This window comes from Dipodomys spectabilis, unplaced genomic scaffold, assembly GCF_019054845.1.
Source record: "Dipodomys spectabilis isolate Male_0828 unplaced genomic scaffold, ASM1905484v1 ptg000187l, whole genome shotgun sequence".
Taxonomy (NCBI): Eukaryota; Metazoa; Chordata; class Mammalia; order Rodentia; family Heteromyidae; genus Dipodomys; species Dipodomys spectabilis.
The window spans coordinates 5,558,966-5,583,600 of NW_024870864.1; the positions used below are offsets into that span (position 1 = coordinate 5,558,966).

Genomic DNA, 24,635 nt, shown 5'->3' on the forward strand with positions numbered 1-24,635 from the left:
ATTCTGCTGTACTCATGGATGGAAATGCAGCCTCCAACACAAAACTGTCAGATGTATGAACTGTATCATTATTATGTTTTTAATCACAGTATCACGAACATTCAGAATTCTATTTGTTGGTTTTACAAAGGCTGGAGTTAAAACTTGAGGGAGAAAGTCAGTCATCAGAAATCATACCTTCTGTGTTTCTTTCTTCGCTGAGTTACATTCAGGATTTAAAGCGAGGCAATAGATAAATTCCTTCAGCACTTCCTTACTTCGTCCCAATCCAGACAGAGCCTGGGCTTTTAGGTGGTGTCCCTGATTTCACCCAAAGACAAAACATGCATTTTAAACCACAGAATAACTATCCATACCTGATCACAACTGGGAAAGTTGTTCAAACTATTTGTTTTAACTTCAAATTAAGTAAAATAAACAAAACCCATCAAGGATGGTGACAGGTGCACCGTGTCTCCCTGTCTTGGTAAATTTCAATGTCTTAAAAGTTCAATCTACAATCAGAACATTGGAGTCTCCACTGCTGGAACTGCCAAAAGCAGTTCTGAGGGATCTTCTAAGATGAAACTGGCATCAGGTGACTATTATTGTTTATTTTTCATTTGACATATTTGTATGAATTTATAAAATTCAGATGGAATCACAAATGACATTGAGCAGCCAAATCATTGCTAAGCAAAAACAACTATCTGACATCAAAACATACTACAAAGCTATGGTCACTAAAAAGCATGATGGTAGCATAAAAACAGATATATAGACCAATGACACAGAAAAGGGAACTCAGAAATAACCTCATGCATTCAGGATGAACTGAGTTTTGACACAATGGGAGAAGAATGGTTTCTTTAATAAACAGTGGGAAGGAAAGAGATAACTAGATATTCACACATAGATGAAAAAAGAACCTTATCTCTTGCCATTTACAAGTAACAAATTAAGATAGGTTAAAGATTTAAAGGTAAGACTGGAAACCAAGAAACTATTAGGAGAAAACATGAGCATGGTGAAAATGCCTTAGAACATTGACCTGAGCAAATTGGTGTGTTTGGGGTTTTTTTTTTTTTTGGTCAGTTGTGGACTTTCTGAACTCAGGACCTGGGAGCTGTCCCTAAACAATTTTTGCTTAAAGCTAACATTCTACCACTTTGAGCTATAGTGTCACTTCTGGTTTTCTGGTGGTTAATTGGATAAGAGGCTTATTGACTTTCCTGCCTAGGCTGGCTTTGAACTGCAATCCTCATATCTCAGCCTCCTGAGTAGTTAGGATTACAGTCATGAGCCGCCAGCACCCAGGCAAAGAGTTTTTTTGGATATGGCCCCAAAGTGTAGGCAACAAAAGTACAAATTGGCAAATGGAATTCCATCAAACCAAAAAGTTCTGCAAACAATAGAAACCTTCAATACAGCAAAGAAATAATTTGAGAAATATTTTTCCACTATCTAACAAGGAGTTAGGATCACCAGTCTCTTTGTTCTAGTGGGTCTGTTGCGGTACTTCCCTGAGATTTTAGTGTGCATTTCCGTGACGACTAATGGTGTGCAACATCTTTTATTTTTTTGTTATTCATATATTTTCAGTAGTAAAGTATCTACTCAAATTACATGCCCATTATTTGGCTTGGCTGGCTGCTAAATGGGTAATACTTTTTATATATGCTAATATATGCGTGTATGTATGTATGACAACTTTATTACATATACGCTTGCAAATATTTTCTATTTTATGATTTTCATTTTTATAACTATTTTGAAAAGCAGTTTTTAACTTGATGAAGTGCAATCTGCCAACTTTTTTCTTTAATGATTGTACTTTCTGAGGCCTATTTGTTGACTTCTAGTTTTATTTCCTGAAACAAAGTAACTTAGAACCAAGATATCCTTTAAAATCAAAGGAGATATATAGACTTATGTAACAAGCATAAACTGAAGCAGTATGTAACCATTAACCCAGCACTGCAGAAGATACTTAAGGAAAACTGCACACACTAAGAAGAGAGCTGGGAAAAATATGTATCATCAGAAGAATAAACAAATGAGAACTGAGAAGGAATCAAATAAGTAAAATAGCAAACGTCTAAGAAAGAAATTACGACAACTCTGTCACAGTAACACTAATGCAAATGGTCTTAAATTCCTCAATTATAAGTTGCATACTGAGCTGAGTGTCTGTGGCTCACACCTGTAACCCTAGCTATACAGAAGGCTGAGATCATGGTTCAAAGCAGGCCCAGGCAAGAATGTCTATGAGACTCTTATCTCCAGTTAACCATCAAAAACCAGAAGTGGAGCTGTGGCTAAAGTGTTAAGAGTGTTAGCCTTGAGCAAAAAAGAGCCACTGTGCTTAGGCTAAAACATTTTGTTTAAAAGTATACTAGCAAACAAGAAGGAAGGAAAGGAGGAAGAGAGGGAGGGAAGGCTACACAGCTTGGCTATTACCTGGGCTAATGTCACTTCAATGTTTCTAAAAGGTAATAATGTAATATGGCATGATAATAAATATTTTGAATTATGAGCCCACAAGCACAGTAGTAAAACTCAAATTTTCTTATACAAGTTTAAATGCCAAAGATTCAAGGAAAAACTATTTTTGTTCCCTGGGTTCTTAATATTTAAGCATAATTTCCACTGCCATTATGAGATTGGCAAAGTTTATTTTGTATGATCAGAAGTATTAGGCCTCTCTGACCAAAAGCCAAGAATGACACTAAGCCCAAGGTACACAGAAAATGTTAACTCTTTCCCTGGCACCCCTGTCTCCTATGTATGTCAGGGATCAACAGCCCTTATACAATCTTCCAGCTCAAATTATATTTTAGTAATTAAATAACTCATTAACATTTCCTCTTCACTCACAGTGTATATAATGCATATTTTTAATGTATTGGGCCTATTATTCAGCTAAATAACGACTAAGGATAATCAAAATCAGTGTTTCTTATTTAAATCCAGTTGGAGACATGGGTCTTAAAAATTGGGTTGGGTTAGTACCAGATGGACTACTAAACAGAGACTACTGGAGGGAATCTGGAGGGAATACACACTGTCTGCAGGTACCTGATAATAATTATGATGCCTTATTCTCCATAAACTTACACTATGCATCTCCAAAGCCAACAGACACCAAGTACCTTAGTCAGGAGAGGCTCCTTCCGGCAAACCACATCAGCATCCTGCAGAGCTTGCTCATAGTTCTTCATGATTAAGCACAGCTCTGCTCGAAGCAGCAGCAGTGAGTCATCCTCAGGGGCTAACAAGAGGAAGAACACAAAGAACTAAATTGACTGCAGTTAAGTGAAAATGCTCTGTAAGTTGCTAAAAATGTTAATTTAAGCATAAAGACTAGACACAGAATATTCATCATTTATTTGATTCATCATTTATTAATATTTAATTCATCATTTATTTGGGATAAAAATGTTCCCCATCCCCGCACCCCCAAAAAACTCAACCCAAATTCAAAGTTCAGTAGTTTGGTAGGTACAATTTACAGAGTTTCTCTGAAGAAAACAGAAATAGGATTAATATGACTTCAAGAAAAACAAGAAATATTGGGTATTACTGATAGCCAAACAGTAACATCCAATAATACAGGGAGTAACTGTCAAACCATTTTGTTGTTGTTGTTGGTTGTGGGGCTTGAACTCTGGGCCTGGGCGCTGTCCCTCAGCTCTTCAGCTCAAGGCTAGTGCTCTACCACTTGAGCTACAGCACCACTTCCGGTTTTCTAGTGGTTTATTGGAGATAGGAGTCTCACGGTCTCTCCTGCCCTGGCTACCTTTGAACCTCGATCCTCATATCTCAGCCTCCTGAGTAGCTAGGATTACAGGCGTGAGCCACCAGTGCTCGGCCCAAATCATTTTAATGCTACGAGTGGAGCACTTCTGTTCCAAAAATCAAAAATGCTTTGACATCTAAAGATCTTTTTTCTTTTCTTTTTGTTGGTCATGGGGCCTGAACTCTGGGCCTGGGCACTGTCCCTTTGCTCTTCAGCTCAAGGGTAATGCTCTACCACTTGAGCCACAGTGCCACTTCCAGCTTTTTCTGCTTATGTGGTACTGAGGAATCAAACCCAGGGCCTCATGCATGCAAGGCAAGCACTCTACCACTGAGTCACATCTAAAGATCTTTAGTGCAGATGTAACATTCAACATTTCATAATCCAGAAACTTTAGAGGGAGATTTAAAATAACTTTCATAGAAGTACACAAGGAAATCCATGCGTAAGAAACTACCAGAAAAGTAAAATATAACATGTTTTCCAACATAATTTCATGCACGCTAATTCACCTACATAACTGTACCTACAGTGCATTCTCCCAAGTATGTGGCTGGAAAAATGCACCCCTATTCCTAGATTCCTCATGCAGAAACACCTACAGACAAAAGATCAGCTAAATAGGATAAGAGTGACTGAAACGACACACAGCACATAACAAGTATTGATTTGGCAAGGTACCACGGAAAAGCACAAAGCCAGAATTCATCAAAGAGCCATCCTGCAATTTTTCATACTGCTGGGCTTGGCTTACCTGTACTATTGTGGGATGTTCACAACAGAACCAGAACTGTACATTTTAGCTGAGTACTTAAAATGTGTACCAATATGCAAGTAGACCCTTGGTATCTGAGGGTGTATGGTTCCAAGAAGACCACTGAGGGAAAACAGCAACTGCTCAGGAGCATAGAACTTGCATTGTACTTCAGGCTTGAGTCTGTTTTTTCCATAATGACATCTAGCATACTTCCACTAAGGACACAGAGCTTCCAACAGATCTAAACTACTCACTTTATCCTTCAACTAATGAAGCACATGTGTGTCCTTTTTGACTTGGGAGGATTACTCTAATTTTTACTTTGCTTTCCAAGCATTATTTGCTTTTTAAAAAAAAAAACAAAAACAAAATTGAGGGCAGGGAAACAGCAATAGTGCAACATTTAAATATACTTGTCAATAGCCTGGGACTGGATGAGAACTTCTCTGCACCAACTGAGCTGCGTAAGGTACATGCAGAAATTTAAATGCTTTCTGAATTTTCTGTTACCATGATTGGTCAGAAACATATGTAATAAATTCAAAAATAAGGTGGGTTTCTGGTCAAACTCTCAGTTTATTCCATCTCCTTGAATGTGACTCTCAGACTTCCCAGATGGTCCTTTCAAATGCTCAGATGCTTCCTTTCCCGCTATGAGGTAACTGAGGCAAGTCTGCATGAAGAAATTTGAGCAGGAGGATGTGACATGAAGCCATGGTGAGCAGGAACTACTTACAAATGTGTCAGTATTGCACATGTATTAAGTCGCAAAGGCATGACAAGAAGGAAAGTAGGAGAAGGGGGAAGGAACAAGAGGAGATTAAGATTTAGATTTAAAAAAAAGATACAGCTTGGTATAGGATAAGTGGCTGGAGGAGAGGGCAATAATCTCACTTTATTTTCCTCCTGAGAAAGGTTAGGTGGTAAATACCATAGGCTTTGGAGACCAAGAAGAAAACAAGGATATTGTCCAAATAGTTTTATAATGACAGAAAACAATCACAGACTTTTGTTTTTTTGTTTTGGTGTTGGTCCTGAGACTTGAATTCAGAGCTTAGGCACAGTCCCTGAGCTTCCTTTATGCTAGACTAGCACTTTATCGCTTGAGCCACAACTTCATTTCTGGTTTTTATGGTAGGTTAGTGGACATAAGTCTCAGACTATCTGGGTGCTGGTAACTCACATCTGTAATCCAGCTACTCAGGAGGCTAAGATTTGAGGATCATGGTTCAAAGCCAACCCAGGCAGGAAAGTCCATGAGACTCTTACCTCTGATTAACCACCAGAAAACTAGTAGAAGTGGAGCTATGGTTCAAAGTGGTAGAGTGCTAGCTTTGAGCAGAAAAGCTCAGGGACAGCACCCAGGCCCTGAGTTCAAGCCCTTGGACAAAAAAAAAAAAAGTCTCATAGACTTTCCTGCTCTGGCTAGCTGCAAAACCATGGTCCTCTGCTCTTGACCACCTGAGTAGCTAGGATTACAGGTGTGAGCCACTGGCTACAGATTCTTTTTTATTGATGAAATTCAAAATATAACAGTACTACTTTTTTTCTGATAATTCAAGTCTACCAATGAAAAGAGTAGGATTTGGGGAGAGTTGAGGTAATATTTCCCTTAAGATTCAAAATGAGTATTCTCTATGACCAAAATAAAAAGTACTCATCTGTCAATTATGTATTAGGATTTTGAATGAACTCACAAGCACATGCTTTTAAATTGCCTGGAGAGCATTATAAAATTCTATTCCATTCTTCTCAGTGGTATTTGCTCTTTCCGTACATCATTATATACTAAATGCAACTGTAGAATAATCATATCAGCTGTAAGATCAGATTTAAGTTCCTCAATTGCATATTAAATGCATTTTTTATCTAATCCTCCTTTGGAGGTTTCTGGAGAGGAAAAGCTACCAGAACTAGTTTGAGCATGAGAAACAATCCTGCTGCAAGTTTGTGAGACCAGAGATCTCATTCATATGTGTCGCATTGCACTAAAGTTTCTCATTAGTTCTACAACTTCCAACTGACTCTCCTGAATTTTCTGAAGTCATAATATGTATGCAAATGATTAGCTAGCTATCTTTTATAATATTTACAGCTTTTCCTTTCTGTGTCCCTCTCCCTTTCTCTTCCCCCCTCCCCCTTCTCTGGGATAGACTATAAATTTTCTTCTTAAGCTTTATCTGATGTGTCAAGATCAGACAATTAGATGAATGGCTCCCTGTATTTTTCTATATCCTGAAACTTGGGCCTCAATGCCTTTTTAGCTGAAGAAAAGCCCTGAGTTAACATTTCCATTTTATTTAAGCTATTAGTTCATGTCAGACTTTTACCTTTTTCTAAGTTATGTTTTCCTTTGTAATATTATAAACTATGTATCTGTATGTATGCTTCCTCTTCATTCCTGGTCTGTTGTCTTCCTGGCTGGTCTTTGTAATGAGCTTGTTTCTGAATTGTTACCCAATTCAATTTTTTATAATAACTACATTTCCTTCATTACTTTGCTTAGACCAGCTTTGTGTTAACTTAGTCTTGATGAAGTTTCCAGAGTTAAAAACACATTTCCTTTACCTTATTTTAAATCTTCCTTTATTTTCCTGTGTGTGTGTGCTGGTACTGAGGCTTGAACTCAGGGTCTGGGTGTTGTCCCTGAGCTTTTGTATTCAAGGCTAGTGCTCTACCACTTAAGCTACAGTTCCACTTCCAGTTTTTTGGGTAGTTAATTTGAGGTAAGAGCCTCAGTAGATGAATGGATCAAGAAAATGTGGTATATATACACAATGGAATTCTATGCCTCCATCAGAAAGAGTAACATTGCCCCATTTGTTAGGAAATGGAAAGACTTGGAAAAAATTATGATAAGTGAAGTAAGCCAAGCCCAAAGAAACTTAGGTCCCATGGTTTCCCTTATTTGCAATAAATAGTATATGTCTGAGTCAAGCAGAAAAGGTCAGATAAGGTGATGTTAGGGAAATGAACCCTAAGATATGTATTCAAATGTTTTTTTTTCTTTCAGGTGATTGTTTCTCACACATTTATAAGATTATTTCTTTGTTGCTTTGTATGTCCCTCCCCCACAGTATAACCCCTGCTTTCACTGTATTTGAGGTTGGTATAATTTGTGGAGGGGAAGGGAAAAAACAAATCGTTTAAATAGGGATACAGGTGGATCCATTGCAACAATGAGATGTACAAGTCGTTATGTGGAAAAACGAACTTTTACAACTTTGATGGGGGGGGGGAGGAGGATGGGGGGGGGGTAGGGAGAGGATGGGAAGGAATGGGAAGGGGAAACAAAGGAGGAGGCTACAATGTTTGATAAGAAATGTATTTACTATCTTGCCCATGTAATTGTAACCCCTCTGTACAGTATTTTCACAATTAAAAAATAAAATTAAAATTAAAAAAAAAAAAACAAAGAGTCTATGGTCTTTCTTACTTGGGCTGGCTTCAGATCATGAGCCTCAGATCTCAGCCTTCTGAGTAGTTAGGATTATAGTTGTGAGCCACCAGTGCCCAGCCAAAATATTCCTTTCTAATAAATGCATTTAAGTCTTTACTCTTATTCTGAAAGTAGTTTCTCCTCACTAATATTAATCAGGTTCACTTCCCAAGGAGACACTGTATCAACTCTTGTTGACCACCACCAATAATAGATGCCTGAACATTTTCTCCCATCTAAGTACTAGCCTGGCCTGATTCAGCTTAGCTCCCAAGATGAGGTCAAATATATTGGGATGGTACTTGCCTATACCATTTCTAACCATTAGACTTAAGCTTAAGAAAACTAAAGGAAACTTATTCAGGACTCACTCAAAAATAAATGAAAGAGAAAAGATAATTTGAAGTTCTGTATGGAGAAAGTAGATGGCAGCAAATGTACATAGTTCTTGACTAGTGATGTAACCTGTCTATGGGGAAGCATCAGGAGTAACACCTGAGGCCTGGACTCTGGGATAACCAGATGTACAGTTCTCTTGAGTTTCAGTGATGGGGTCTACCCTCTTCAAGCCACATCTGAGGTGCCTGTGTGTTGGAACTCCAGTTACTGTTGTAAATGTGTGCAGTAGAGAATGGAGAATGGTATGTTAAAGAGTTCAATGAACTGACAGCAAAACAAGCGAACAATAGGTGGGGTTCCCTAGGCACAGAAAGAATGACAGTGATACCCATTGGAACCTATTTATGTAAGCCAATGCAGGACTTACCAAGTCAACAAATCTTTAACATGTTTCTTCAGTTTTTACACATGCACCCCAGTAATCACCACTCAGATCATTCCTGGGGCCCCAGAAATCTCCTGGTGTGCTCTATAAGCTGGTAGACCCCTCCTAAGTAGTCAGCGCTCTGACCACTATGAATGACTTGGACACCATTCAGATGTTTCAGGTTTCAAAGACTTTGTTGGTAACATAGTTGGTTATAATTTCTGTTTTTTGCTCTTGATTATGCATACAGTTAACATTTATCTTTCTATCTTGATTCTTGTGCTCAGGGAATTTTGATAATTCACTTCTGATCTCTGATAGTTCACATATTTCTGTGGACACCAACATGTCATCTATGTATCCAATTCTAATGCCTTTTAATTTTCTCCTCATCGCACTTGCTAGAATAGCAGGTAGAATTCCAAGCAGTATTCGTGGCAGCAAACATCCTTGTCACCTTTCCCTTCAGTAGGAAAATGTCCAGTTATTTCTTCAAGCTCAGGGTGATTGCTACACTTTCTAGGTGCCCTTCAAATAAAACAAAATCATTCTCCCTTCCTGTGTGAATGTGGTGAACTGTAATGGCTAATCTCCAAGGGCTGAAAATCTTTCTACATGACTGCAAGTGCCGTTCTCTGGGCATCACTGGACTCAAGTGGCTAATATTTTATCTGACATTTTGACAGCTATGCTCATGAGAAACACTGGACTATATACATACATATATCACTTTCTTTTTCAAATTTTTATTATTTTTACAAATAGTTGTACAAAAAACTTGCTATTTAACAAAGCAGTTTTTCTTATTTTGTAACTGATTTCTGCCTTCACCTTTATTTTCTTCATTCTACTTTCTTTGGGTTCAATTTTCTTTTCTGGTTCTTGGAATGGGAGCTGGGGATAACTGATTTAACTATTGTCTGCAGTGCAGGGATTTTAAAACAAATATAGCCTCTCTGCACTGCTGTGGTGTTGTCTGTAGTTTTCCATAGGTAAGTTTTCATCATCTTTTGAATAGAGTATTTTCTAATTTTTAATTGCTATTTCTCATTTGGTCTGTAAGTTGGAAAGTCTCTTCCAGTTATAATATTAATTGCCATCGTAACAATATTAAGTGATGTCGGCACTGAACAGGTATTAGGCCATGAGCATCACTTTTCACAAGACTGAGCTAGTTATCACACAAGTGGCTTTCCTATAAAAGTGAGCTCTGCTGTGTGCCCCTTGCCCTTTTGCCATGCTATACCACACAGCAAGAAGGTCCCCAGGTACTGACAATAAACTTCCTAAACTCTGAAACCATTCAAGATAAATTTATTTTCCTTATAATCTGGTTTATAGTACTCTGTTACAGCAGCAGAAAACAGGTAAGACAAGTTATTTAAAAAGCAACACTTAAATTTTCAAATATATGAAGGTTTTCTATCTGCTTATTTTAGTGTAAATCCACGGTGCTCAAAGAACAGATTGTCAGTAAGAGTGATCTTACAAATATTTGTTGCAATTAGTTTTATGGTCCAACCAAGGAGTTGGAAAACATAACCATACCAAACCTAACATACCAAATCTAACATACTGCCTCTAGTTTTATGAAGCTGATAAGGTGTAGGTAGTGACAGTGAATTAGATCAAAATGCTGATAGTGTTCTATATTCTTACCTGCTTTTCTATCCTTATTTTATCAATCACCAAGTGTTTTGTTCAAGATCTCTTTCCTCCCTTTAATCTTGTCACCTGGCATTTTGTGTTATACACTTAAGTAAATACAAACTTGAGGATATTGCTTTGTTCTGTTGAATCAGCCCATGCATCATAAACTGCTCCATTTCTCATACTTTATTTGATAGTAATTTTGCATATCATCCATGCTTTTTGTCATCTTTGTATAACACCATTTCCTATCCTATCAACTCTTAACTTTTTATAGTCCTTCCATCTAAAGTTTCTCCATGTAAAAGTTACATGGAGCTACACTTAAATTCAGTGTCAACGTTTTTCTTTTAAGTAGAATATTCAAACAACTTACATTTAGTTTAAATGGTCTGAATTAAAATCTTCAATTTTCCCTTCCAGTTCTCCCACTTATTCTTGGCTGCTGTTATTCTCTCTTCTTTCTTTTGGATGAACTAAGCATTTGCTATTCCACTATGTGTTTTACATTTTTGCTTTTTGTTATCCTTTTGACAGTTACTCAAGAGTACAAACATGCAAGCTTGATTTATCAGTGTCTTTTAAATTAATCCTTTTATTACATGGAAAACACTACACAAACTGTACTATATTATCCAACCTGGCTTTGTGCCACTGCCATATGCTTTAATTTTACATATGTCATTCATACCATGAAAAACTGTTGCTGTTTGAAACAATCATTAGTGTTTTAGATTATTTATATAGTTACTTCCCATCTTCTGGCCTTTCTTTTTTTTTTCTTTTTTTGGGTCCGGTTGTGGGGGCTGAACTCTGGGCCTGGGCGCTGTCCCTCAGTTCTTCAGCTCAAGGCTAGCGCTCTACTACTTGAGCCACAGCACCAATTCCGGCTTTTTTTCTATTTGCTTATGTGGTGCTGAGGAATCGAACCCAGGGCCTCAGGCATGCAAGGCAAGCGCTCTACCACTGAGCCACCTTCCCAGCCCTCTTCTGGCCTTTCTGAGCTACAAAATAATCTGTATTTTCCTGTAGCCTTCTCTCAGTATTTCATGTGACAAAACTCTGTTGGAAATAAAATCCTTCAAGCTCCATTTATTTGGCTTGAAGCATTTTGCTTTTTTTCCCTTCATTTCTGAAAAGTATTTTAAGCTGGGTAAATAATTTTGGTTAGGCTTCTTTCTTTTCTTCAGCACTTTAAGGGGGTTATTCCATTATGTTCTGGCTTCAAAAATTTTGCATAAAGATGGCTCCTTTAAAGGGAATAGCACCCTTGTCTTCTCTGCTTTTAAATTTCTCTTTGATTTTTCAGTAAGTCAACCAAAACAGATTTATCTTATGTGTACTTATCCTGTTGGGCTTACTTGAGTCAAAGTCTATTATCAGTTTTGGAATATTTCCACAATTTTTTCCTTCCAATATTTCTCTTACCCCATCTCTTCTGGGGTTCCAATTTCATAGATCTTAGAACTTTTGTCTGTGTTCCATATTTTTTTTTCTGCTGTTTTCTAGCTTGTCTTTCTGTGATTCAGTTTTGATATTTCCTATTGACTTGTTTCTGAGTACCTTCATTCCAAATTCTGATGTCCACAGTATGTTTTTTTAAATCAACTAATTTTCAACCTCAAATTTGTATTTTGCAAATAGAAAATATCCACTTTTTTATAGCAAATCATCTACATCTACTGAATTCATTATTGTTACATACATTACTCTGCTCTAATATATTATTTATTGTAAATTCTACTGACAATTTATTGGACAAAATTAGTCCTATGTCTCAACCGAATCTCAGGTGAACCAAGACAGTTTACTTCATCTGCAGGAGAAATACAGAAAGAAACTTTAGGAGAACAATGTTAAATACATGTGAAAGCCGAATCTAAACACAAGTAGTTTGCTTCCTAACATCTGTGAACTTTTTAATATCCCAAAACTTCTGTGTGGAACCCATTCATCATGAACTTAAAAATTATGTTTGTGCGTGTTTTCTGCTGGTGGAGACTTGAAGCCATGACTTCAACCATTGGGCTATGTCCCCAGCTTCATTTTCTTCTATACAATTTTTTTTCAGAGCTGAGGATTGAACTCAAGGCCTTGCACTTGCCAGGCAAATGTTCTTCCACTGAGCTAAATCCTCAACCACTCTTCCAGACATTTCTTAAATAGGGAATTTTTGCTTTACTTTCCAATCTTTAGAAAATAATATTCAAATAAAAGATTTCATACAAATGTACTGGGAAAATCTAATAGCTTTAAATGCTCAAGCTGAGTTCAATATATACAAAGTAAAACTTAAAACATGGTACATAGTTTTTAACACACAGGTGGCGACATCAGTGTCCATCCCTTTGATCAACAAGTAGATCTGCTCTCACCTACTATCACTATTCCATTTCATCCACCACGGAGAACCACTTCCTCTCTTCTAACAGCCTATAGTAATTTACCTGCTTATATTTACAGATAAACTGACTCTGGGTTCTTTCACTGAGTATTATATTTGTGAGATTCATGGACACTGTACTTTGTAACTGTGGCTGGCTTATTTTTTGTTCTGAATAACATGCCATGAAAGCATCATAAGATAATTTACCCATTGTGTTCTCACTGAGTACTCAGGTTGTTTCTACTTTACTACTATCTTTAATGACAATATATAAGATGAGCACAAATGATTAGTGCATATACACATGCCCCTCTTTGAAACTTCTGGTTAGGGCTCCTACTTTAACACTTGTAGACAGTATCAAACAATGTCTCAAGGAGATACCTTGCAGTCCTCTCAACCACACGTGAAAGTTCTCATTTTTCTAAGTCATCTTCAACATCTAAATATAGTTATTTCAAGTGAAATAACTAAAAATATAGGTATTTCCAATGAAAAGTGTCTGATATGGGAAGGGCAGTGGATGAAAAACACACACTATTCCAAAGACCTTTTTATTAAAAAAAAAAAAGTACAAACTTGCTGGGTTTTTTTTTCTGGTTCTGGGGCTTGAACTCAGGGCCTGGGCACTGTCCTTGAGCCTCTCTGTGCTCAATACAAGTGCTCTACCACTTGAGCCACAGCATCACTTCCAGCTTTTCCTGTTTATGTGGTACTGAGGAACTGAACCCAGCAAGCACTCTACCACTAAGCCACATTCCCAGCCAATCTTGCTATTTTTATACTGAGGACACGTTCATATGATATTCTGATTGTATGGTTAAAAAACTTTTTAAATTGTATTTCATATTATCACATTTTAATATGGCTACCATAAAATTTAAATTACATAAATGATTACCACTGTAATACCACAGGATAAAACTGCTCTACGCCATATATAGCTGAAAACTCACAATTACAGAATTTGTTAAAATATGGCTGCAAACACTATATTTAATACCTGTTACATAAAGCTAGTTAATGGTTCTATTCCAGCAGAGCCTATCCCAACAGGGTACTTCATTTCATCCTGTGTTCCTTCTGGGGGGGGACAAAAAAACCTTAACTCTAAGTCTAAAAGGCATACTGACCAAACACACGGTTCTTTTTAGTAAGAAATGGTTACACTTTGTTTTTTTTTTTTACCTGATTTAAATCATACTGTTACCAAAAATAAATAAATAAATAAATCCTCCACACACTGCCCCTAACTGCCAACTGATCCTATTCTCCTTAAGTCAAGCACAAAGACAGAGAAGCCTGAGATCAGACTTTTCCTTTAAACTACACATTATGATTAACAGGTGGTAATTTCGGATGCTGGGGCTGGTTCTGGTCAGAAACCTCAGGTAAAGGTAAACAAATAAATGACATTAAAACCAACTCTCCTACCCTGCCTATCTACGCCATAACAACATCCAATGGCCTTCCAGAGGGACAGAATAGAGCCAGACAGTATGAGGTCATGAACGCAGAATGAAGAATCCGGGTCCTCTGCTGGACACCAGCTGAACCCTAAAGCAAATCCCTCCCCGGCGCCGAGTCCTGCATCTCCAGTGCGTCAGTGATTTGCATTTTCCTATGGGATCAGCAAAACCACTTTGTCATCCACCCACTCCGAACAGCTGAGAAGAGGGATTGAAAAGCAAAGCAGGAATCTCAGGAAATTCAACCAGGGTCCAGAAAAAAAAAAAAAAAAAACAATCCGTGGGGTACCCGGACACCGCTTCCCGCCCCCCGCCCCGCGCCCCGTGTGGCTCAAACCACCTTTCACCTCGCTAACTTTAGCAAGCAAAATGACCCTTTGCCTGGACAAAGCTCTTTGAAAATCTAGAGCCGCCGACCAGCCACCGCCCAAGCCCTGCCCAGAGGCCCCGACAGGTGCGCCAGGGGCGCAGCCCCGCGGCGCCTCCCCCCCCCCCCCAGCGCCCGCACCCTGGCTGACTCACCCAGGGCCAGGGCCTGCTCGCACTTGAGCAGCGCGGCGTCCAGCTGCTGCTGGCGCTGCAGATTCCGCGCTTGGCCCGCCAGCCTGCGCAGCCGGCAATCGCCCGGGAAGCACCTCTCAATCAGGCCGCTCAGCACCACGTTCACGCGTCGCATCTGCGGCCGCGGCGACCCCAGCTCCACGCAGCGCTTGCAGACCGTCACCCCGTTGGGGAGGGTCACCGGCTTGTACAGCAGTTTCCGGCAGCGCGGACAGCTGAGCAGGGCGCGGGGGGTCGGGGGCACCGGCGATGGCCGCCTCTCGCCCGGCGCCCGGAGCGCGCGGCTCGGCCTCGCCACGGGCACTAGCAGCACCCGCCGCTCGCGCAGGCCCACGGCGCGCGCCAGGCCGCACGCCAGCTCCCCCAGCTCTTCGGGCCGCAGCGGCCCGAGCCTCGCGGCGCCGCGGAACGCGCCCAGGGCCTCGGGGAGGCGGCCGGCGCGGGCCAGCGTGTCCCCCAGCCGCAGGCACAGGCCGCGGTCAGGCTTGGGCAAGCCGGCCAGCAAGGAGCGGAAATGCTCGGCTGCCATTTCATATTGCCCGGCGCGGAAGGCCTCATTGCCCTTCTGTAGCCGCCGGACGAACGGCTCTCCGTAGCTGCAGCGGAAACACTGGGGAGACGGAGTCGGAGCCGGAGCCGGAGCCGGAGACGGAACCAGAACGTGAGGCGAAGCCGGAATTGGGATCGCGACCGGGATCGGGGCCGGGGCCGGGGCCGGAGCCGGGGCCGAGGCCGAGGCCTGAGCCTGAGCCGGCGGCGGCGGTGGTGGTGGTGGCGGCGGCGGCGGCACCGGTTCGGGGCTCATGGTGACGCGGGCCCCGGCGGGGAGCTGGCGAGAGGACACGGTGCTCGGCAGCAGGAGCGCGGCCGCCGCCTTCGCCTCCGGCTGTCGGCGTCTGGGGGCGGCGAGCTCCGGGTCGCGGCGACCACGCGCGGGGGCGAGGCAGGGGCGGGCGTCAGGCTCCGCCCGGCAGGCTGCGCGACGTGGACCGCTGACCGCGCGCAGCTGCGACCGCACCGAGCCGCAGCTGCGCCAGGCGGGGGCGGGGCAGGCGATGCGCGCGCGGCCGGAGCCCCAGCCCACGCGAGGCGCCTTACGTAAGCCAGGTCGCTGTGGAAACGGGGCGATCCCCCCCTCCCCATCCCTTTCCGCTCCCCGCTTCCCTCCCCGCTTCCTTTCCCCTCCCCGCTCCTCCCGCCCTCCCTCCTGGCTCTCCCACCTCGGGCGAGCGCGCGCGCCCTGTGCCTGCGGTGGAGTCGCTGCGCGGGCTTGTCCAGCTGGCTCTGCCCGCTGCTGCCCCGACAACCTGTGGCTCTCCCTAGAAAAACACAAAGAAAGTCACCAAGCACAGCACCCCACCTTGGGTTTGATGCAGGGACTGCCATTTTGATGACATGGGCATCTGAAGTAGGTTTTAAAGCAGGATTCTTTTCTCTCCATGGAACCCTGAGTTTAGACTGACATTTGAAAGCTCAAATTTGATTGCAGAACCTGAGGACATACCAAAGCAGACACTCTGAGATGGAGGGATTTAAGAAGTGGACAGCTGCATTCTTGATTGGGAAATCCTATCACAGGGTACTGCAGACTGGTTGCACGAAGCAGGGAGATGAAAGCTACGATGGTAGCCAGGGAGCCAGGGCTTGCATTAAAATCCTTCTGTGTTCATTAGCGAGGTTTGGGAATTTCTCGTGATAATGAGTAGTCTTCTCTCCCTATTGTACTCATCACCACCACCAGCATTCATTTTACGCTGATAGGGATGCAATAAAATGCACATCCATATTCCAGAATCCGCACTGTTCATTATTTCAAGGATAAACTTCTTTGTTCTAAATCTGTGATGTTTTTCTTCATGTAAGACTGCCCACTAAGGAAAATATAAAATACATTGATCCAACCTGGGTTCGGAAAAGGGGAAAGGCCTAGTTTAAGCAAAGAGATATTAGATTTAGATCAATTTAGAACAATTCCCAAGAGGGGAAAAAATAGATGTGGCCAGCCTTCTAGTCTGATAAGAAAATATGTAGCAAACCTCTCCAAGGATGTGACCTACCTCCTTTGGACAGTAATGGTTATAGACCAAAATGGGTCTGTTTCTCGTGGTTGAATTATTCTAATTCTCCTTTTAACTCTGAATTTTGATGTTTCTTTGTAACAATTCACTTGTGTTTAAAAATGGTTTGTTGGCAGATTCACAGGAAAACCAGGAGGAAATGGTGAGAGGAAGTTTCCCAGCAGTTAAACTAGATGCCATAAAAAACTATACGTTAAAAATAATGAAACCTAAGACCCTATTGTTCTTATTTTAGACAAATCTATAGCAAGACAAAAGAAAGCAGATCGCTGGGAGTGTGCTCTCAGGGAACAAGCAACATTTTAAAGCAAAAATGCACACACACACACACACACATTGTGAGATTTGCAACATGTATCCAAATAAACTATCACAGAAATAGCGAGGTCCATAGAGAACATTACATTAAGATTCTTTTTAAAAACATTATCTTTAAATAGTTGCGCAAGAGGGGCACTGGTAGCTGGAATCCTAGCTACTCAGGAGGCTGAGATGTGAAACCAGCCTTGAGCTGAAGAGCTGAAGGACAGCACCCAGGCTCAGAGTTCAAGCCCCACAACCGACAAAAAAAAAAAAAAAAGTTCTGCAAAGGAGTTGCCATTTAACAAATCAGTTTATGAACATAATGCACCTTGATCAGTGTCACCCTTTTAAACATTCTCACTCCCCTTCAACCCACCCCTTCTTTTACTTTTCTTAATTTTGTAGTATATTCAATGAAGTTTTTACTGTTTTTCCAACTTCTCCCCTTCATTCATCTATCCCTTTCCTCTTGACCCCACACCCCCTTTGAAGTCCTCCTTTCTTGGTGTTTATTTTGTTGGACTTTGTCCTTCTAAGAAATTCTTCAACTTTTCCCTAGAGTCTACCATATTTCAGTTAATACATTTGTAACCACTTGCATATCACCAAGTGTTTATGAGCAATTCTAGCTACCACTAATGAGGAGAAATATGCAGGCTTTGTTTCTCTGGGTCTGACTTAATATAATTTTTCCAAGTCTTTCCATTTCCTTGCGCATGAATGGTACAATATCATTCTTTTTCATGGATAAGATCTATTGTGCACATAGGACACATTTTCTTGATCCATTAGTTCATTCAGGTCCCTGTGAGCTGATTCCATATCTTGGTCATAGTAAATATTGTTGCAATGAACATGGTTGTGCTGGTGGCTTTACTGTAACCCTGTTTGTGATCTATTGGATAAATGCCCAGGAGTGGAATTGCTGGGTCACAGGGAATTTCTATGTTTAGCTTTTCAAGGAACCTCCATACTATTTTCCAGAGTAAGTAAATAAGCTTACATTCCATCAACAGTGTATTAGAGTTCCCTTTAGTGTCATCCTTGCCAGCATTAAACATTGTTTGTTTTCTTGATAATGGCCATGCTAATAGGGGTGAGGTAGAAACTCAGTGTTGCTTTGATTTGCATTTCCTTTATGACCAGAGGTGCTGAGTATTTCTTCATGATATGCATTATATAAAAACTGAACTGCTTAACTTGAGGATAGGGATGGGAGAGGGAATACGGGGAAGAGCAATAAAAGGGGTAAGTAACATTGACCAAGAAGCATTGTTACTAATAGCCTGATGTGAAATTGTAACCCCTTTGTACAATGGTTTAATAATAAAAATATGAATAAATTCCTAAACCAAGTAACAATTAGTGAATTATGAACTCACTGGATATTTGATATCAAGTGGATGTTTAATTTTTTTAAGTGTGATCAAAGTGTGGCAGTTTGTTTTTCAAAGAACTCCTTAATTAACAGATGAATAATAGGATGCCTGCCTGCTGAACTCTGTATGGAAGATGAAAAGTGGGAAATGGATACCTGGACCTTTATTCTTTCCATTCCTTCTTTTCTCCTATATGGTTAACATTTTCCATAATAGAAGGTTTTTAAAAAATGAACAGAAAGTATCCTCTTTTTTGTGTTAATGATCCTGGGACTTGAACTCAGGGCCTGAGCACTGAATCTGAGTACTTTTGCTATCACTTGAGCCACAACTCCACTTTCAGCTTTTTGGTGGTTAATTGGAGATGAGTCTCATGGAGCTGAGCGCTGGTGGCTCACGCCTGTAATCCTAGCTATCCAGGAAGCTGAGATCTGAGGATCGAGGTTCAAAGCCAGCCCAGGCAGGAAAGACCGTGAGACTCCTATCTCCAATAAACCACTAGAAAACTGGAAGTGGCGCTGTAGCTCAAGTGGTAGAGTGCTCTCCTTGAGCTGAAGAGCTGAGGAACAGTGCCCAGGCCCAGAGTTCAAGCCCCATGACTGGCCAAAAAAAAAAAAAAAAGTCTCATGGACTTTCCTGCCTGGATTGGCTTCATACCTCAATCCTCGGGTCTCAGTCTCCTGCATAGCCACATTGTCTTTATTTTTGAAAATTGTTTCTGATAAGCATAGATTTCCATATTGGAAATCATTTTCTTTTAGCACATTAAAGACATTATTACATTGTTCTAGCATGTACAATTTCTGACAAGGCATCCAAGCTTATTCTTTTCTCTTAACCAAATTTGGATAAATTTGGCCATTATTCCCTCACATTTTTCTTTCTCTGTCCCCTTTTCCTCTGGTATTCCAGTTACATGCTTTGTAAGCTTTTTGGTATTATCCTGCAGGTCACTGCCACTCACCTTGTTTATTTTCAGTCTTTCATTTTTGTTTGTTCTGTGCCAGTACTGGGGCTTGAACTCAAGACTCTCATACTCTCACTTGGCTTTTTTACTCAAAGCTGGCACTTTACCACTTAAGCTATATACCTCCACATCCATAATTTTGCTGGTTAATTGGAGTCTTACAGACTTTCCTGCCCAGGCTGGCTTCAAACGAGATCCTCACACCTCAGCCTCTTGAGTACCTAGGATTACAGGTATGAGCAACTGATGTCTAGCTGCTTCATTTTACATAGGTTCTATAACCATCTGTTGATATGTCTTTGAGTTTACTAGCCTTTCCTCTGCTCTATCTAATATGTAAATATAACTCGATAACTGTGGTTTTTAATCTCTGGAGCCAATTTCTTTTGATTTGTTTATGTATCTGTCACTTTTCATGTAATCACACTTTCTTTTAAACATAATTATTATACGTTTTAATGACCTTTTCTTCCAATTCCATCATTCTAGTCTAAATTATAGATTACAGATTTCTTGTCCTGTCTAGCAATTCTTACTTGGGTGCTCTAAAAAGTGTTGTTTTATTTTGATGAATATATGGAATTTTTTTCTTTTTAATAATGCATAGGGTATTGTTCTGCTACTAGACTGTTATTTGAAGTTCCTGTTTTAGGCTTTTTTTTAAGCTTTGATGTAAAAGATGTGGAGTTGATTTGATGTTAATGACAGTGTGGTCCATTCTGTGGTAATAGGGTCTCTATCAATGTCCTTAGTGGGGAAGTTGGATTCCATTTTGGCTAATGGTGAACTTGCAATGCTTCACAGAGTGTGTGAGCTCTGAAAACTGTTCAGCACATAGCTATTCTTTTTTCCTGTCTCATGGAGGTTCCTCTATCCTTATATATTTTGTAATTCTGGAAAGTCTCAAGGAAACAGCCAGGAAAATTTGTTTCTCTCCTTTTTATTCTGTATATCTCTCCTCTCTTGAACTTTGCCCTTATGATTTTTGGTTGTCTGCACTCTCTGATCTCCAATTATAGACTCACAATTCTAGTCTCTGCAAGAACTCTCCTTATTTATGGTTCAGAATAAGTCTCCAGACAGAAATTTGAAGTGGAAAAGAGTACTAAGGAGATAGGCATGCAGAATTTTTTGAGTACATGTAATAATGGTACATATATTATCCCATTACTCCTATATACATTGTATTTATTTCTAAAGTAAAAACAACCCTTCTATTTTATGAGAATCAGGTTAATTGTAATATGATTGAGGCTCGAAGTAAATACATGGAAGAAAACTAGTAAATGAACAAACTTACTCCCTGAAACATACCAGAAGAAGAGAAAATTGTTATTTTTGTTTTTTCCACAGGATCTTTACTCAGCAAAATTAATTTAAAACATTTCCAGCATGGGCACTGGTGCCTCATGACTGTACTTTTAGCTACTCAGAAGGCTTAGATCTTAGGCTTGTAGATTGAAGCCAGCCCAAGCAGGAAAAGTTCGTGAAACTTTAATTTCCAATTAACCACCAAAAAGCCAGAAGTGGAGGTGTGGTTCAAGTGGTAGAGCACTAGCATTGAGTGAAAAAGCTAAGGGACAGTGCCCAGGCCCTGAGTTCAAGCACTAGTATTGGTGCATATGCATGTTCTCACATTCACATACGCTTAGTGCCTTGAAATAGAGCAAGAGACAGCCCACAATATGATGGCAAGATGACTGGCTTGGAAATTGGAAAGTAGGAAGTATAGATTCTTGATTGGGAGTGTTGCTGTGTGATTGGAAGCATCAGTTTCCCCAGCTATACACCAAGCAATTAACAATCTCTTTCCCAATCTCCACAGTCATTTTCAGGATCAAAAGAACTTGTAGACCTGGAAGTGCCACAGAAAAAAAGAATGAATGGCTAGCTAGAAGAAGTATCATTATTAGGGTGACCAAAATTTGATCATGTTTGAAAGGCATCCAGAAGGGTACATTCCCAATTAGGACTGGCGAGTCAGATCTCAAACCATGAATATAACAGAGCTAAGCAGGAGCCACCTTATATGCTTTGTCTGGGCAGAGTTGTAGTTGAGTCCCTTGGACCAAACCCTGGAGCTAATTTGCAGGGGCCCCATTTTACATGATCTCAGACCCACTTTAGGCAAGACACTATGGAATGCTGTCACCCCTGTGCTGTGCTTGTGTCACATTGAGAATTAACTCTTTTGGAGCTCAACAGGACCTGGGAAATATGATCCTTCGTGGTTAGTATTCATGGCCAATCCCAGCTCTTCCTGGAGCAAGTTGATCTAGCTAGATATCAGATCCTCCCCCACTTTCTGTTCCTTCTATCCCCCCACCCCTCCACAAGAGGTACCATTCATTCACCGGACCTCCTACCCAGCCAGCTGGCTTTCTTCTTAATTATCAATCTAATTAAGAGCACCTGCTGGGCATGTCAGCCCCTCCTTTCCAGACTCCTGTTGTATTCATCATGGTTAATTGCTGTCATAGTCCATTTATTGCTGCTATGACTGAACACTTGGGACTAAGTGGCTTATAAAGAACAGATTTTATTTGGCTCATAGTGTGGGGGGCTGTAAAGTCCCAAAGCAAGGTGATGGAATCTCAGAGGCACTTTGAAGTGTGAGGAAACATAGCAGAAGGGCAAATGAAAAGGGTTAGAGATCAAGGGGAGGAAGGGGGCTATACTTGCCCTTCTAATTACCCACTCCTGTCATAACTAACTCATTACATAGTTATGAAGATGCCATCTATGGACAGAGTTCGAGATAAGGAATTAGGAAACCTAAATATGAATTGTTTCCACCTTAAAACTTAACCTTTTACATCTCAAGCCTTTAAAGTGCTTGAGCTCTTTGATAAAATAAAGTCTATAATATGTTGTGGGAGTCCTTTGGGATGGCTGGTAAATACCCACTTTGCCTGGCACCGGAATCGATGCACAGAGCATTGTTCATTTCTTAATTCCTCAGCCCAAGATGATGTTGGCTTTGGCAGGGTCTGGATTCAGGTACACCTGAGGATTGGGGCTGAGCTGGGCATGAGGACCCTGCAGGACCAGTCACTTCAGTGGAATTGAACTTTCTCTCGCAGATATAAGCCATTCTTGGGAGTTCAAGTGAGACACCAGTGGACAAGCCCCATCCTAACCCTTGCAAAGGCCAAAAAATATGCAAGCAAAAGTTGGTCATCTCTCCTAGTTAATTCTGGAAGACATGAAACACCCTAAGCCTTCTCTATGTATCTGTATGTTTTTTGAGTGTGTAATTTACAGACATTTCATATCCTGAAGAGATCTAAATACCATTCTCATGATGTATTTTACAACTGACCTGCTCCTATAAAACAAAATCAGGGTCCCCTGTTATATATAGCAAGTTCTAGCAGAAAGAGAATAGAAGGGAAAAAGAAATTAAAATATAAAATATAAAATAGAAAAGTTTAATTTGTTATTTTCAGTCTTGACTGAAATAGAAGGGAAGCAGAAAAAAAAGATGGAAGAAAATTGATTGAGAGGAGTTTTGGTTACAAAAAGTGTTTCTCAAGTTGTAGGTTGTATAAACCTACAGGTTGAGCCAAATAGATATTCAACCACATACACATATACCAGAAGAGTAAGAGCCAGGAAGGCCCCGGCCTCATATGAGTGAAGTATTAAAACATCAAAAGCTTCTATTCAGTGGTCATTGGTAAAAGATGTGCTGTAGAACACAGATGTACAATTAATCATTACTGTGGCTAAGCAAGTGAGAGGCAAAAGCCCCCCAAACCCATCGATGTGGTAGAAAAGATAATGAAACGCCTTGAAAACTAATATGATCATCTATCCCCACTTGTCAGTTGGTAATCTCATACCTGTTTATAAGTTTTTATTATAATCTTTAAGTTGTTGTACAAAGCAGTTCAACAAAACAGTTTATGAATGTAATGCATCTTGATAAATGTAACTCCATTCAGTATTCTAACCCATCCCTCCTAACCCAGGCCTTCCTTCAACTTTCTTAGTTTCTTAATTTTCTTAATTCTTTTTTTTTTTTTTTGCTGGTCATGGGGCCTGAACTCTGGGCCTGGGCGCTGTCCCTCAGCTCAAGGCTAGCACTCTACCACTTGAGCCATAGCTCCACTTGCAGCTTTTCCTGCTTATTTGGTGCTGAGGAATCAAACCCAGGGCCTCAACCATCCAAGGCAAGCACTCTACCACTGAGCCACCTTCCCAGCTCCTTAATTTTCTTAATTCTTAATTCCTTAATTTTCTTAATTTGCTTTTTTCTTTTGTCAGTTCTGGGGCTTGAACTCAGGGCCTGGGTACTGTTCCTGAGCTCATTGCTCAAGGCTAGCATTCTATCATTCTGAGCCACCATGTTACTTCCACTTTTCTAGTGGTTAGTTGGAGATAAGAGTTTCACTGGGATATTTCAGCCTGGGCTGCCTTTGAACTGCGATCCTCAGATCTCTGCCTCCTGAGTAGCTAGGATTATAGATGTAAGCCACCAGTGCCCAGCACTTTTCTTAATTTTGTAGGATATACATTGAATCCTGACTACATCCTCTCCCCTCCCCCACTTCTCTTCATTCATTATAGTTGTTTATAATGTTAAATTCTTTTTCTCCTCTAAGTCCATCACTTAAAAAAAAAGTTGGGGGAAGAAATTCCCAGAAGAAAAAATAGTAAGTATGGGATCCAGTGAAGGATAGCACATGGAAAAATGAGTAAGATAAACTAAGATATAATTGAGAATCTCTTCTATTTGCGATAAGGAGGATCGTAATGAACCACAAACACAAGACAGCACCATTGTGCACTTAGATAAAAGGCAAGTATACTTGTTGCTAGGGCTAAGTGCAGGAACAGTGTTCTGGGAAAGTCATTGCCTACTGAGTACTACAAAAAGGTAGTTATTGATGTAGTGATAGCAAATATCATGCTATGCCCTATTTATTGCACCCTTCTCACTCAGACAGGTGCACTAAATGTTTTGGAAAACCTCTAAGCATCTACTTATCAACCCCAAAGTGAAGAAGAAAACCAAAACATTTCACCTTCCTTATTAAATGTTACAGATTTATTTATAAGGCATCTAAGTGCAATTTCACCTTCATTACCTTCTAACA

The 24,635-nt window shown here is 40.5% G+C and overlaps 1 protein-coding gene across 1 annotated transcript in view; it reads right to left on the minus strand.

The window, feature by feature from the left end:
• Lonrf2 (LON peptidase N-terminal domain and ring finger 2) overlaps window positions 1-16,614 on the minus strand; it is a 37,605-nt gene extending 20,991 nt beyond the window's left edge. The window contains exons 1-4 of the mRNA XM_042695365.1: window positions 16,532-16,614; window positions 14,768-16,125; window positions 3,132-3,250; window positions 178-300 (exon numbers count right to left, since the gene is read on the minus strand). Of these exons, the coding sequence (XP_042551299.1) occupies window positions 178-300; window positions 3,132-3,250; window positions 14,768-16,125; window positions 16,532-16,614 (1,683 nt within the window). The remainder of the gene's footprint in view (window positions 1-177; window positions 301-3,131; window positions 3,251-14,767; window positions 16,126-16,531) is intronic.
• Window positions 16,615-24,635: the final 8,021 nt, after the last annotated feature.